The 15,832-nt window shown below is 37.8% G+C and overlaps 2 protein-coding genes and 1 pseudogene across 4 annotated transcripts; 2 read left to right on the forward strand and 1 right to left on the reverse strand.

Annotated features, from left to right (window-relative positions):
* Positions 1–3,753: 3,753 nt before the first annotated feature.
* Positions 3,754–6,300, forward strand: LOC137708392 (uncharacterized). Its single transcript, XM_068447453.2, has 2 exons — positions 3,754–4,160; positions 5,316–6,300. The coding sequence occupies exons 1-2, from the start codon at positions 3,820–3,822 to the stop codon at positions 6,139–6,141; spliced, it is 1,167 nt and encodes a 388-aa protein (XP_068303554.2). The 5' UTR covers positions 3,754–3,819; the 3' UTR covers positions 6,142–6,300.
* A 776-nt stretch (positions 6,301–7,076) lies between these two features.
* Positions 7,077–9,592, forward strand: LOC137707453 (uncharacterized). Of its 2 annotated transcripts, none has more exons than XM_068446326.2 (2): positions 7,077–7,410; positions 7,622–9,592. In XM_068446326.2, exon 2 carries the CDS (start codon positions 7,687–7,689, stop codon positions 9,379–9,381), a length of 1,695 nt encoding a protein of 564 aa, XP_068302427.2. In that variant the 5' UTR covers positions 7,077–7,410; positions 7,622–7,686; the 3' UTR covers positions 9,382–9,592. The 2 variants fall into 2 exon arrangements, with proteins under 2 accessions (XP_068302427.2, XP_068302428.2); XM_068446327.2 differs by having other exon boundaries at positions 7,218–7,410; positions 7,642–9,592.
* A 712-nt stretch (positions 9,593–10,304) lies between these two features.
* LOC137709136 (ribonuclease E/G-like protein, chloroplastic) lies at positions 10,305–15,520 on the reverse strand (annotated as a pseudogene). The gene is made up of 10 exons (XR_015958267.1): positions 15,356–15,520; positions 14,781–15,033; positions 13,547–14,693; positions 13,159–13,457; positions 12,999–13,040; positions 12,562–12,686; positions 12,208–12,355; positions 11,080–11,199; positions 10,654–10,809; positions 10,305–10,553 (listed from the first exon to the last, which is right to left on the reverse strand). The product of XR_015958267.1 is annotated as a ribonuclease E/G-like protein, chloroplastic (transcript).
* Between the last annotated feature and the right edge of the window lie 312 nt (positions 15,521–15,832).

Here is a 15,832-nt window from a genome sequence, read left to right on the forward strand (position 1 = left end):
CCTTATTCCTCAATGAACTGTGAGGAAGCTCCAGAGTGGAATGAGAAAACCTAACAAAGAGTTTTTCGTCAACTCCTTTGTATCTCAATCTTCCATGGATGTCTCAACTGCAGCTAAGACAATTTCGCGCTAGAAACAAGGTACCGCGGCTGGTGAGCTACGTGACATTTCTGTTTGTGGTATTCTCAGAAGAAAGAAAAGTGTTGGCAAGAAACATGTGAGATTCAATGGCATTGATGTCAAGCACAACGGTGGTGAAACTGAGCGCTTGAGTGAAAGCTCGAGCGCTCAATCTCATCGAGGGAAGAGAAGGGTACGAAGTGTTGTGACATGGCAACCGTCACTTACAGGAATCACAGAAACTCATGGGAACCATCGTGTGAAGAAATAAGAGTGATGCTACCCTTCCCTTTCCCTATAGATAGTTTGATCATAATGATATACTCCTCTTTTTGTTTAATCAATTATGTTAATTGTAAGTCGTGTCGGTTACCGTTTTGTCTAATAGATTTGAGTTCATGTCACATGGACGATAATTGTTAGATCAAAGAAAAATAAGTATTACATGTCTTTGTGTGCTTTCTAATTTAATTTTGGAGTCGTTTTAATCGTTTTGAGTGCATTTTATGTGATTTTATTTGAATTAATGATGTTTGTTTAGACAATTAGTATGATCTGATAATTTCTAATAGAATACCAGAGACAACATAGATTTTTCAGAAGAAAACATATTTTTTTTAGGACAATTTAACCTTTTCCTTGCCATTTTGTTTGTTTTGGTCCTCTTTAACAAGAAAGAATCATTTGAGCATCCAACAAGGGCATATGTAGCATAAGAAATAGAATGTACCAATTCCCTATGTCTTTTGCGTAAGTACCATTTTTACATGACTCGGCCCTAAATGTCTTCTGGGTTCGTCTTCAATAGTTCGGATTATTGAGTAATCTGACTTTTATCAATTAGATTGACAAGTTGAGAAAAAATAATAGTTTCCCAATTCAATTTTGACCATCTATGTTTTGTACTATTGAGTAGTCCAGACTTTTGAATAAAAGATGACCTTTTTGTAGCATGATAGTATCAACCAAAAATTTAATTTGTTACAAAGATAATAATGATAAAAACTCCACTAGTAGTTGGGCATCAATTCAAATGGTATTGATTGCATGAAAATTTTGCAAAACAATCATGTATGACATAGAGTGCTAAATTTAACAATTAGACATGCATTGAACAATTCTAATGAATCTAGTTGGTGGATCCGAACCACTTAGAATGACTCGTTGATTGCATGGTTTACATGCATGTCAATGGTATACCAAACACTATTATAAACAAACAAAAAATAGTGATTTTCACACATTCGTTTTTCTCTTGTTATCTCATTCCCTTGGGATATGGACGATATATAGGCAGTACTATACTCTGTAACTCCATATGGTCTTAGTCTGCTAGACCTAGTGATGGTAAAACGTTGTGGTCAGTCTTCATTTTTTTATGGTCCCTTATGTATTCAAAAGTCAGACTTTTAGCTCTTTATAATTCAAACTCATCAATGTCATCCTTCATGGTTTGGTCTAAACATCAATTCATCCCTTCCTTCCAACTCCGTTAACTTTTATGTTTGCATGCTGACGTGGCATGTGTGTGGGGACTTATAAAGCCAATGATATGATGCCACATGAAAAAGCTAAATAAAAACCTAATATTTGAAAATTAAGAAAAAAAAAACTATAAAAAGAGGTTAATTACATTTTGCCCTTCTTTTAGGTTTGTGTTCAACTGCGATTTCATACATCTTTAAATTATTTTAATCTCATATATTTACTTATTATTTCATTTCAATATCATACATTCGTTTTAATTTTTGTTAGTTTTTCTGTTATTTGCTCATGTGCACGTTGCGGAACTCATATAATTTAGGCAATGTATATAAAAAACAAATAAAAAAATGAATATTCATTGTTAAAGAAAATCAATTTGAAAATAAAATTAAGAATACTAAAAGGGGCCCACTTTCTCCTTCTTCTCTAGCAAGTAGCAACTTTAGGCCATCTCTAACTGAATGGTCCAGAGGGCCAAAAATAGTCTGAAAATCGTCTCCAACCGAGGACTAGGCCAGAGGGCTCGTGGGCCACACGAAATCTGAAAAGGCCAAAGGGCTGACCAGAAATTCCAGCAATCCTGTCGGATATACATGAATGCTTAAACAAAAATTTGAATCCAAAGTCTAGCTAATGCCAGTTACCTTTGGATTCAAAATTTTGGGCCTTTATTTATTTATTTATTTTTGGTTTTTTGGCTTTTTTTTTAATTCTTAAAAATTCTAATTTTTTCTCTATAAATACCTAAACCATTTATTCACCATTCCTCACAAATGGCGGATGATGGTGGATTTTGTTGTTTACCTTTGACTATACTCCTACAATGGTGGATGATGAAGATGATACTGATTATGGATATTAAATTTAAGTTATTGTAGTTTTTAAATTTAAGTTAATGTTGTTTTTAAATTTAATTTGTAGTTTTTAAATTTAATTTGTAGTTTTAAATTTAAGTTGTAGTTTTTAAATTTAATTTGTCGTTTTTAAATTTAAGTTGTAGTTTTTAAATATAAGTTGCAGTTTTTAAATTTAAGTTGTTGTTGTTTTTAAATTTAAGTTGTTGTAGTTTTTAAATTTAAATAATAAATTATGTTTGGCCCTATGGCTTTCGGTTGGAGACGGTTTTTTGTGACAGGACTAAAACGAGCCTTATGACCCTTGGTTAGAGATGGAGGCAAATATGGTCATGTACTTGGTTGGAGATGGAGACAAATATAGCCATGTACTGTTCATTAAAATATTAATATCTTGGAGGACCAGAAGGCTAAAACGAGCCATCTGGCCAGCCCTCGATTGGAGATGACCTTAGATCCTAATGGGCTCGACGGGGAAGAAGGCAACGAGAAATGGTTTTTGACCTCAATAAACTCCTGTCAACTACACAGAAAAAGACATAAATCAATTGTGGTAGACAGCTGCAATGGAAAATATTCTAAAAAAATCATTCTCAAAGCTTAGAGTTTTAGATCTTGTTTGGATGTGCTTTGAAAAGGACTGAAAACATTTTTGGTAAAAATGATTTTAGAACCAATCTTTAATTAAGATGCAAGTAAATCCTAAAAAAATACTTAAGGTGCTTTATGGAAGAAACACATAACTGGTGTTTTTTACAGATAACACCTCAAATGCTTTTGGAATCAAAAATATTTTCTTTAAAAGCATTTTTCAGTCATTTTAAAAGCAAATCCAAACGAACCTTTACACATTTTAGCAATTTCCCATTTGAATTTTGGGAATTTTGATTTGGGTTTGTGGAGAAACAGCCCTCACATTTGACTGCAACAATATTTAGTAGATCCAACCATGATTATTATTATTTTTTGTCTAAAATCAATAATAAATCAAATTCAGCAATATATGTCATACATTAATGTATCATAAATTTAGCAACACATGTCATACATTTCTGATAATAATGCTTAAGAGATCAAAAGTTTAAACCAAATTAAGATGATGTAAGAAGTAAAAAAGAGTTTATCGATACTGCACCCATTTTAAGTATTCCAATCCGTATTGTTTTCCTTTTTTGGAAAATAACCCCTTTGGTTTTGCAAGTCGTAGCATTTGTTAATGCATTTTCATTGGAGAAAGAAATTTTAAAAATAAAAAAAGAAGAAAAAAACCGAAAAGATAATAAAGCAAAAAAAAGATAAAAAGAAAAAGAAAAAACTCCTCGAAACAGAAACGGAAACTCCTCTGCTGGTACAGAGAGAGATGGGGGAGGAGAAGCAAACCTCGGTGGGAGTGGGAGAAGGAGAAGAAGTGGAAGAGAAGGAGGAGAAGGCAGAGACATGGAACCAAAGGAAACAAACCCTTATACTCGAAATCTCCTCGAAGCTCATCCATGGCGATCTCGAATCCAAGATTGAAGCCGCCAGAGATATCAGAAACTTGGTCAGAAAGTCTTCCACTTCGTCCTCGTCTTCCAAGACTCGCTCGAAGCTGGGCGCGGCGGGCGTGATTCCGCCGCTGGTGTTGATGCTCTGCTCTCCTAATCCAGATGCGCGCCAAGTTTCCCTCCTCGCGCTCCTCAACCTCGCTGTCCGAAACGAACGGTAACTTTTGCTGCTCTGCCTTTGAATTTATCTCTGCTTATTCACTGCTGAGGTTTGAAGGAATAGAAATTGCTAATTTTGTGGATGGGTTTTATTTGCTTTGTGTTAATTTTCGGAAAGCTTGAAACTTTTTGTGTTCTGTGATTGTTTTATGATTCTTTGGAGATGAGTTTATGTTTTTCTCATATGGGGTTGCTTTGCTTCTAGATTTTGATTCAAAAAATGAAAAGAATTGATCACATTACTTAGCAAATAAATGGATTTTGATAAGTTGGTTGATGATTTCTTGATTGAGATTAGCGAATACAAATCATCTTTGTCCGTAATTGTGTGGATTGGATGACTTCCTTATTTACTAGCTGAGCGAGGGTGACATGATATGCAGAAGAAGAAATAGATGATAGTGTATTTGTCCTCTCAGTTCATTTATTAAAAGAACAAATGAGAGAAAGGGCAGTGCTTGATGATGTCAAACTACTTGACGGAGAGAGCCTTTTTTGACGAATTTTTTCTCCTTTTACCGATGTATTGGAAGATCCAGCTGGATCTTGATTCCCAAGGATTTTTCCTTTTTGCTGCAAATGAGATGGAATGCCCAAAGGCTTGACCAATGAGATGGCTTTGTTTGTATATGTATCTGTTGAAGGGTGTGAGGCTGTCGAGTTCAGTTTTTCATTTTAGTTTTGTTTTTGTTTGTTTTCCTTCGTACACATGGTAATGGAAACTTGTGTGGAAGTTAATAGAGAGAAATTTCTTCTCAGAGTTTAAATATTTGTATTTTAATTAAATGCTAGTTCGGAATCCATTGGCTGAATTCAGACAGATTATATTGTCTCTATCTTAATGCTGCACTAGCATTCTGATACCAGAAAGTCACCTTGAGTAAAAATAGCACTTGTTGCGGTTATTGCGCTTAAATGGTGTCCTTTAGTCCTTTTTTGTCTCTTTTGTGGAGGATTCTCCTAACTATAATCATGTGAATTCACATTGTGGTAGATATGGTTGCGTTATTATATGTGAATTTTAAAGTGGTCCCTAGTACTGCAATTCTTTGCTCTTTGGCCATTACCCTCGTTTTAGGTTATGGCTGTTACTAGTATAATATTCAATATGTTGTCTGTATGTCTCATTGGGTCCTTGTTTTATGCTAATTAGGAATAAGGTCAAGATTGTGATGGCCGGAGCCCTCCCCCCGCTTGTTGAGCTCCTCAAGTTCCAAAATGGTAGTTTAAGGGATTTAGCAACTGCGGCAATCTTAACACTCTCAGCTGCTGCACTAAACAAGCCAATCATTACAGATTCAGGAGCTGCGCCTCTCCTGGTTGAGATCCTCAGCTCCGGAAGTGTTCAAGGAAAAGTTGATGCTGTGACTGCCTTACACAATCTCTCCACCTGCAAAGAGAACTCAACTACCATTCTGGATGCTACAGCCGTTCATCCTCTTATCAACCTCCTCAAAGAATGCAAAAAGTACTCCAAGTTTGCCGAAAAAACTACTGCCCTTCTCGAGATCCTATCCAACTCTGAAGAAGGACGTACTGCAATCTCAAACACAGAAGGTGGGATATTAACCTTAGTAGAGACTGTTGAAGATGGATCCCTAATCAGCACACAACACGCGGTTGGAGCATTGCTCTCCATGTGTCAGAGCTGCCGCGACAAATACAGGGAACTCATTCTTAACGAAGGTGCAGTCCCAGGTCTTCTTCGACTGACGGTAGATGGCACAGCTGAAGCCCGGGATAGAGCTCATATGCTGCTAGACTTGCTTAGAGATTCTCCCCAGCAAAAGCAACTGGCATCCTCCGTTTTAGAGAGAATTGTATACGACATTGCCACAAGGGTAGATGGAGCGGACAAAGCAGCTGAAACCGCAAAGAGGTTATTGGAAGACATGGTTAAAAGAAGCATGGAGCATAGCATGAACCGAATCGAGCAGAGAGCTGCATCTTGTCCACCTTCGAATACGCAGTCTATGTAATAATTTTGTTTGGCCAGTTAAAACTCTGCACCCTGCTAAATCGCCCCCCAGTTACTGGAGTTGAAATGTTGGATTGGAGTAAGGGTGAATTGTGAGTCCATTGTATATCTCAAACTTTGTTCATGTATATATATAAAATCATTCGGATATTTTACTGCACATTTCTTCTGACCACAAGTGAAAATCTAGGCAGTGTCAAGTTGGTAATCCATGTCCAAAATTTAAGGATATCGGAAAGGGACTTGTAGCTCAGTTGGCTCAGAGATGATTCTTTGCACCGGAGATTTTGTTTTCGACTCCCTCTCCTCCATTAAACTAAAGAAAAAAAAAATTATATAACTGAAGATACCTTGTATTTAAAGCAACCCCAAAAGGTGAAGTGCTACATGGGGTAATTTATCTATATTAGGAACGTTATTATGGCAATATCTTAAGTCTTTCACGTGCTATCAAACATTTTAGCTTTCTCACATGCAGGATTCTTTCAGGATACCACCTCAGTGTCATTACCCATATAATAGGAATGTCAACGTAACGTCGTCTCAAGCCAATCACATATTGTCATGCGTTTTAACTTTCTCACATGTAAATGTGAATAACTTGGGAAACTGCCTAACGACATTCTCGCTGCAGACAACTCCGCTCTCATGCTCCTGGCTCATGTGGCAAAAGGCTGGAATCCATTCCATTCTGTACTTTAGCTCAAGGACAGTTACCTATTTAGTTAAGGCACCAACCTTAACATGTGACATCAATTTTAGGTAAAAAAATTGTTAACTCTGTAACTAAAAGAGCTGATACGTAGGAGCTTAAAATACATCATTAATTTATTAATTAATTACTTGAACTATCATTATTAATAGAAGGTAAAATTACATTTTTGCCACTGTCGGTGTGTCTGTGGTTGTTAAACCGTGAAGTAGACACTTCCCATTAATAAACACCGAACTCAGCAATTCATTACGGGTGGCGCAATACGCCACACCACTCATCTCCTTCCACGCAGCCGCTTCTTCCACGTGGAACCATCCTAACGGATAAGCGCAGTACAACCCCTGCGCAGTCTAGGAGTCGGTGATCTGGTTTAATCGTCACAATCGTCCCTCACCGAAAAGTCAGAGACTTTTGAGAGAGAAAATCCAGCAGCTGCACACAGCTCACACTCGCACTGGAGAAGCCAAGTCGACAGAACCGACGAAAATGGTGACGAAATAAAGCTTTCCCGACGGTTCTAGCTCCATCTCTCCACGTGAGAACCAGAAGAAGAAGGTAAAAATCTTCGCTCGTCTGTTAATCTTTTGGCTTCGTACATTGCATCGATTCGTAGATCTCCAAAACCCCACTTGGAATTTATTCCAAGATCTGAAATTAAAGGACCCAAATCGATAAAAATCTTATCTTTTTCGAATCCCATATAGTTATGTTTTCTCCATTTTTTTTTTACTAAATCTTCGATTTTTTGGGTGGTTTGGTGATTTAGGTAGTTGTGTTTTGTGGTAGATTGTGGATTTGGTTGGTTGTAGAAGAAGCTTCTAGTTCCGAAAAATGATGGGTCGGTCCCCATTTGCCAGAACTGGAGGCTTTAGGCCTGAGAATTTGGGCCCCAATGCCCTTGCCTTGATTGGGAACCTTTGCTTTACGCTTTTTGTGCTGGGAGTGTTGATCTTTACTATCATTGCCGCTACCTATGAACCCGAAGACCCGTTGTTTCACCCGTCAACCAAGATCACCACATTCCTTACATCCAAATCCAATGCCACTTTCAAGTCCGATGACACTGTGGTCCGGACTGGTGAGAATTTCTTGGCTCCCAATCAAACAGAGATTGGAAATTTTATCAATATGACTGATGTTGTTAACCTGAGCGAGGGTGATAGCTTGACTACTGAGAATTCTGAAGCAGAATCGGCTAGTTGTGAGGGTCCCATTGATTGCAGGGACCCGGAAGTGTTCCATTTGATGATGAGGGCCACCATAGAGAAGTTTATGGATATTCATTTTTACCGGTTTGGGAAACCAGTGCGGGGTTCGGATGTTAACAGTTGTGATATGGCTTGGCGGTTTAGGCCTAAGGAAGGGAAGACTGCTTCTTTTTACAAGGACTATCGGAGGTTTAGCATTTTGAAGTCTGAGAATTGTACTCTTAGTGTGGGTGATATTGGAGAGTACCATACTGGAGTAAATGCCAGGAAGAGGAAGAAGAAGGCCGGATTTGATAAGCAAGGGAAGACTGAGGAGAATTCTATGCCGGTTGTTGGTGAGATTGTGAATGATACCCTACCGGTGGTTGAGTCTGAAGTTTCATTCAGTCATGGGAAATACTTACTATATACGGGTGGTGGAGATAGGTGCAAGAGCATGAACCATTACTTGTGGAGTTTCTTGTGTGCTTTAGGTGAAGCTCAGTACCTGAACCGAACTTTGGTCATGGAATTGACTCTTTGTCTGTCTTCGATTTACACTTCATCTAATCAAGATGAGGAAGGGAAGGACTTCAGGTTTTACTTTGACTTTGAGCATTTAAGAGAATCTGCATCTGTGTTAGACGCGAAGCAGTTTTGGACAGATTGGGAAAAATGGCAGAAGAAAGACGGGTTGGGTCTGCATCTTGTGGAGGATTATAGGGTCACACCTATGAAACTTAATGATGTCAAGGATACTTTGATTATGAGAAAGTTTGGGTCTGTGGAGCCAGACAATTATTGGTACAGGGTGTGTGAAGGGGAGACAGAGTCCGTTGTTCAACGACCATGGCATTTGGTGTGGAAATCGAGAAGGTTAATGGATATAGTGTCTGCAATTGCATCAAAATTGAACTGGGATTATGATTCTGTGCACATTGAGAGAGGAGAGAAGGCACAGAACAAGGAGTTGTGGCCTAACCTTGATGCAGATACTTCACCCAATGCACTGCTCTCAACCCTACCTAACAAAATTGAAGACGGGCGGAACCTCTACATTGCAACAAATGAGCCGGATACATCTTTCTTTGATCCTTTGAAAGACAAGTATACAACTCACGTCCTTGACGAGTACAAGGATCTTTGGGATGAAAACAGCGAGTGGTACTCTGAAACCACTAAGCTCAACAATGGAGTTCCGGTTGAATTTGACGGTTACATGAGGGTCTCGGTTGATACAGAAGTGTTCCTGAGAGGGAAAAAGCAGATTGAAACTTTCAATGATCTCACCAACGACTGCAAGGATGGTATCAACAGTTGCAGCACCGCGACCAGCTGATCCCCGCAAATAAGGTTTGTGACTTCGTTATTTGCTACACTGCCGATATCCACGTGTACTGTTTAGCTTATTGTTATGATTTGCATTTGAGAAATTGTAAGCCTGAACTGATAGTCTTAGAATTAAGTAGCTTTTGTCATGAGTTTTGTACTTGTAGAAAAACCAACTTTCAATATTTCATCACTTCGAATTTCATAAGTGTTCGGTTGAACTTGGGTTTTGTTTGATGTCAATGCCCATGTATTGAATCATGTGATCTTTTGGGGAGTTGTTCCAGAATTATTTTTACTCGTCTCTAATCATTATTACCCTTCAATAAATAGGGAATTGTTACTCGCATTCCAAGAAAGTCATCAAAAATAGAAAAATGTAGGGCAAAATGACTAGTTTGGAGTGCTAATCAGGATTCCCAACAACAATGAGTCTTCCAAGACCCAGATCAAAAGCTCCAAAAATGGCAAAACCAAAGAAAACCCATATCAAATTAGATGAAGATTGACTTTAATTAGAACCCAGAAAGGCAGAAAGCTCAAATACCCATGAAAGAAGCAAGCTTTTTATCCAAAAATCAGAGCTTTGAAGGAGTCTGCAGTTTAAAAGACCCAAAAGGCAGTGATGAGAATTTGTGAAATCAATCGATAGAGAGAGAAGTAGAAGAACAAGGAATACTTTTAGTTGGAGAAGAAGATGGCCGCACAAGCAGTTCGTGAGAGAAAGAGAAACAAGGATGAAATTCTATTTTAGCGTTTTTTAGGACCTGACTAAATAATACAAAGGTTTTTGAGCGGAGAAGTTATACGGTGTGAAAGTCGCTAACTTTTTAGAAAGGAACAATCCTAGGTATTATTAACAAAACTTGTTGGCCAAGCATTACTACAATGTGATTCAATAAATTAACAGGCTTTTATCAACAAAATGCCATATAATCCTCTCTTTTCTCCTTTCTCTACATCCTCCTCTCATATAATAAACATTTGAAAGAATCAGAAAGAAAATTTTCTAGTCCGTATACAGAACAAGTACACATCGATCGGGCAAGTCTCATATTCGCCCGGTCTTCCATTTTTTGACCGGAAACAAGGTCACCTTGTGGCCAGAATTGTTACCTCTGCCTTCCCAAGATCGTAACGTTGAGATCGTTACTGGAGGCGGATCTTTATGTGACTTCTCATCTGAAGTTTCAAGTTAACCATTTTCCGGGTCCCATGTCATCCTAAATCTTGAACAGAAACTGAAAGATTGGGATCAAGAATATTCCTCGATTTTACATACCTTTAGTAGAATCCAGACCTTGAGGGAACCGCTCAAGAATGCAAGTCTAGTCCTTTTGCCAGAAGTTAGGTACTCACACATGTGACGGTCAACTCTCGGAATAAATTTTGGCCAAGATTTGGGGTTTCCCGGGTCCGGTCTCTCTTCCATCATCGCCTGATAAAATTTCAAGAAGTATTAACTTTTCTGTTCCAAAAGGCACATTAACAATTTAATGAACTAAAATTATATGGTATTAGGTTAAAATAGCCGTAAAGCCTGCTAGCAGGATTTCAATTCTTGAAAGAAATAGTTCTCCGTCAATAAAAGGAGCTTGAGTAGTTCATTTCTTTCTAACATATGCACAATTGCATTTGCCAGTTCTTCCCAAGTTTTCAGATTTATATGCACACAAAGCAACATATAGTAGTCTAAAACTTCACTTACAAGTAATCGAGAAATTTCTTGTTCAATTTTGGAGGTGGAGGTCTCTAATGCTTCTACTCTCCCAGTGGCATGACAGCAAGCGCACGGTTCACTAATCATAAACGTCACACTAGGCCGTACCTGCCAACATCATTCCATCATTCATCACATAAAACAATTAACCTTGACTGAGCTCATCAAGCATTGTATGAAGATCCTCTTGTTAATATATAAATCTTGTGAAGATTTCCATGTTCCGCTCTTAGACATAAATTTCTGAATATTAAATAATCTATATATGTATTTGCAATTTCAAGCAACCATCTGGGTAATCACAAATAGTTCGGACAGCGTTAACTGCAAATCTTCATCAAAATTATTCTGTTTAAAATTTTACTGAAAACTAAAAGCTTGTGAATCGTGATAATGCAACACTCGCTTTCTTGTTATTTCCATAAGTCCATGCCTAGACAGTTCGGAGACTTTAACCATCGATCTATCTCTCTTAACAGCCTTCTTAGCTTCTTCATAGACCAATCTCTTGTTTGCTGGAAATAAGGCAGCGCCAAAGAGGAATTCATGAATAAATATAACTTCCCAAAATAAAAATGATGACGGTTAAAAATCTTTTTATGTATTTTTATTAACCTGCCTCCTTTTCCCCATAAAAACATGAAGTTCTGTAAGTTTCTATCCATCCTAAGGACAAAACCAGTTATGAACTTATGGTCATGCCTAAATATGTCAATAGCACTTCCACAAACCCACAAGAGAGGGAGACTTCGACTTACACTCATCAGCCATGTCAATGAAATCTACCACAATTATGCCACCGATATCTCTCAGTCGTAACTCCCTTGCAATCTGGAACACATTATTCTCTGTCAAACAAGTATCTTAATGCTTAAAGAACCAGATGAAAAAAAAAAAAACGAGAATCTAACTTAAAGCCTTGAAAGAAAGATATAACATCTTTCGGAAATCGGACGGCAACCAGGTAATAGTTGCATAAACATGGTAATATGCTCTGTTACCATCTTACAAGTCACAACCGAGTAATATGTTGCCTGGCAAGAAATATACAAGTTACTTGTCTGTGCAAGGCAAACAAATTGTAAAGAGAGAGCTAGAGTTCAGCATATAGCATACCTGTTTGGCAGCTGCAAGGTTGACTTCTAAAATAGCTCTCTCCTGTGAATTTCCATGACCAAACATCCCATGTCCTCCATTTACATCGATAGAGACTAATGCCTCGGTTTGCTCTATCACTAAAGACCCTACATTAGCCAGTGGAACCCTGTAAGGCAAGAGATGTAAACATCAACAAAAATAGTTGAAAAATACTTCTCACCGCACCCCCAAAGAAATAAAGAGAAAACCAAATATACAGGGTCAATGAAGTGAAGAGATCATGAAACAAAAATTAACAAATGGGTCAATACACATCTTCAGAGTTAGAGAATGTGACAACTGAGAGCATAAGCAATATTGCCCGCCACTCACCTTTTACTGAGCATGCTGTTGATCTCTTCTTCTATCTTAAATTCATCAAAAAGAGGAATTCTTTTATTGTATAACTCTACTCGATCACAAAGATCAGGGGCAATCTCCTGAAGGTAATTGCTAACCTGGAAAGCGTGGTAAAAGTTGACCTTAGTATTTCATAGCAAAATATCATCAGAAACCTAGTGATTGCACTGTTGCAATTAGAGAAAGATAAATCATCAAAGATATAGAAACAGTCAATTGTAGACATGTTGAAGTCTGGAACCACAAGATGCTTTTTCAATATCATGTTCTCAGTTTCTCCTATTAGTAATCTATGAACCCATAAAACAATTACGATCCAACTACACATCACACACATTTGTCTCAATCCAAAAAATTCATGACAGTTTCTAATCTACTAAAATATTCATATATGATAATTTAGGCCACACCTCATGATATTTCCTGGGAGAGTCAACCACCATTTTCTCAACCTGAAGCATCCACAATATAGGAATAAAACTGCACGATTTTTGTAAAGTTTAAGTGAAGAAAATAACGGGAAATGACAAACAAAGGTACAAACACATTGATATAAATGATAAAACACACCGTCTCATTAAAATAATCCTGGACAACTGAGAGCGTCTGACCCATTGCCCGATGGAGAATGACAGGAATGGCCCCTTCCACACCTTCATCTGCTGCAAGACCTGCAGATTTTGCATGTTCTGTAATGTTTTTCCAAGTTGAAACAAGGCCTTCTAAATCCTTTTGCAGTTCCTCTAAAGAATGACCAGCAGCAACAGTTCTTACCGTCAGACCAAAACCCAGAGGCTGCAAAGTTTTTGCTATGACTTTTAATCGTGTACATTGGAAATTCCTATTCTATCACAAAGAGTTAACAATATCTGCAAGCCAAAGGACCAGAGGTGTTATATATTCATAAAAATAAAGAATAAGGAAACATTAAGGAGGCAAAGGTTGAATCAAAACATACCCAGAATCTGCTTTTTAATTTTGGGTATGCAGTCAGTGTGGGACCTTTTGAACCCAACCCCTCTTTTACAACCTGTACAATAACTTTAGTGCCTTTCTGAACTCGGGCCCACTTATTCTCATTAGTCACAGTATTTGTATCCCTCTTCTTATTTTGGAGGTGAGACATTTGAGAATTGCTAGATCCATTTATGGCAACAGGTACAGAACTAGTTTCTCCTTCTAGAAGATCAGCTTCTACTTCACCATAATCGAGTATACCACCATTGATGTTTTCCTTAACATGTGAAACATCAAATTCATCCTCAATATCATGCTCATCATCGTCAACATCATTGTGCATCGATTTTACATAATCGTTCTGAGAGCTGATTTCAATGATGTCATCAGTCGCTTCATAATCAAGTGACACTTTCATTTTCGTAGGCAGTCATGTGCTCATCCAACATATTACTGTTGACTTCACTTTTCTTTGTCCTTCAGAATGGAGGAAATATGAATGGTTCTCTGTTTAGTTTACTGTCCATTAGAGAGGTTCTAGAGCTCCCAATATTTACAAATGCACCACCCATATGGGGGACAAGTTTCGAAACCACACCTATATACATGCTATCACACTGCGCTACTTTTAACTGGTTCCAGTAGCAACTCAACCAATTTCCCATATTCCAGTAGAGCTGTCCTTTGCATGCTACATACAGAAGAATTAATCAGTATAACTGTAGGAACAGGTTCCTTCGAAATTAGGTTATTCCTTTCTTCAGGCAACAAATCTTCTGGATCTTCCAAATTCTCCGCACCATCTTTTATGCTGTCATTCTTTTTGGACACATCAGACCTCATCTTATCCTTGGACACAAAACAGAAAAGAGGTGACTGGAGTAACCAGGGTTACTCAACAGGATAATGTCTTTCAGTTGAACAACTAATAGAAGTTGAGCCCCTCTGACTGCTATTCGCTATACGGTCGCCATCAGAGTACACATTATCCTCCATTGGTTCAATTAAGAATGGGTTCAACTCTAAAATCTCACTACTGGAAATTAAGCCCTTGTTAAGTTCGCCATCAGCGTTCTCCATAGGAAGATTTAAAGCTGGCTTTGATTCAATCATATCACTTTTAAGGTGTTTCGTAATCTCATATTCATCTGTCAAACCACTGGAAGCATTTGAGTGTTCAGAAACATGTCAAGGAAAGAGATTGCATATACCAAGGCATTATGAGGGAGATTTACCTCTAGCTGGAGCTGAGAATAAAGGTTGTATTGGAAGATATGCCTCCTCTATCCACGAATGCCATGAACAAATCGGAGACATTGTGGTATTGGTCCTCATCCATGAGTCCCGCACTATAATTTTTCCACTTTGTTTGACAGGTAAGGGTACAGATATAGACAATTCAGGTCCAGGTCTCCAGGTGATGTCATATGAAGGCCACCTTTCTGTCTTTATGAAATAGTTATACTTGAAATTGACACCACCATTAATCTGCCGAACAGTAAAGGGTGAAGAAGCGAACCTTACAGCATATAATAAAATAAAAATGAAATATTTCTACCTCTCTGTCTCTCTCTTCGTTTTTTTCCCTGGAGAAACATCTCTAGTTACTTCTATGCTAACGGGAAATCTATAACTACTTATTTTATCATATTAGAAACATGTGTATGGATTTTGTTGTTTGCTTTCATTTGTGTAAGTCATAACAAATAAATAAAACTCATATTTGACAGATACCGTAATTCATGCATCATTTCATGCTTCACAAAACTAACATAATCACGTGTTACTTTGCGCAACTAGGCAAAAGTACCTTGACTTCAGCCTTCCATAAGTTTGTATGTTCCGTAGGAGACAGTAGTATAGCAATCCCCGGCTCCCAGCAGCCAAGAACAGTAGGATCCCCAGTTATGTATAGAAACTGGCCAGCTTCTAGATCAGCCTCTAGTGTCCAGACTATCTTGCACATTCCTTTAGAAGCAGCATTTGACTTTCCTGAGAAACCAGAGTGTTCTAGATCCATAAGCCGTTTTTAACTATAGGAAAGTACTTACTGAAAGGATGCTGTCATTGATGTGTAACATTAACGACATAATAGTTTACTTTAGTACTAAGAGAGGCATTCTCTTATAATCCTCGTTTCTTTAAAGAGTTAAAAAAGGAGGTTACATATTTCCTTTTTTTTTTTTTTTGAGAAGAAACTATAACAATTTATTAAAAAAGAAAAATGAAATACACAGAAGTGGATAAGAAATCCACCAAGAACAGAACAACAAAATCTCTCAAGAGG

Source organism: Pyrus communis, chromosome 17, assembly GCF_041283825.1.
Source record: "Pyrus communis isolate YQ-2024b chromosome 17, ASM4128382v1, whole genome shotgun sequence".
In the NCBI taxonomy this organism is placed as follows: domain Eukaryota; kingdom Viridiplantae; phylum Streptophyta; class Magnoliopsida; order Rosales; family Rosaceae; genus Pyrus; species Pyrus communis.

What these genes read in the sequence shown, in the direction of transcription:
- LOC137707453 (XM_068446326.2), top strand. Translation starts at nt 7,687, where the DNA reads ATGATGGGTCGGTCCCCATTTGCCAGAACTGGAGGCTTTAGGCCTGAG.
- LOC137708392 (XM_068447453.2), top strand. Translation starts at nt 3,820, where the DNA reads ATGGGGGAGGAGAAGCAAACCTCGGTGGGAGTGGGAGAAGGAGAAGAA. An exon ending in CTCGCTGTCCGAAACGAACG is followed by an intron (nt 4,161 to 5,315) that starts GTAACTTTTGCT and finishes TATGCTAATTAG; the next exon opens with GAATAAGGTCAAGATTGTGA.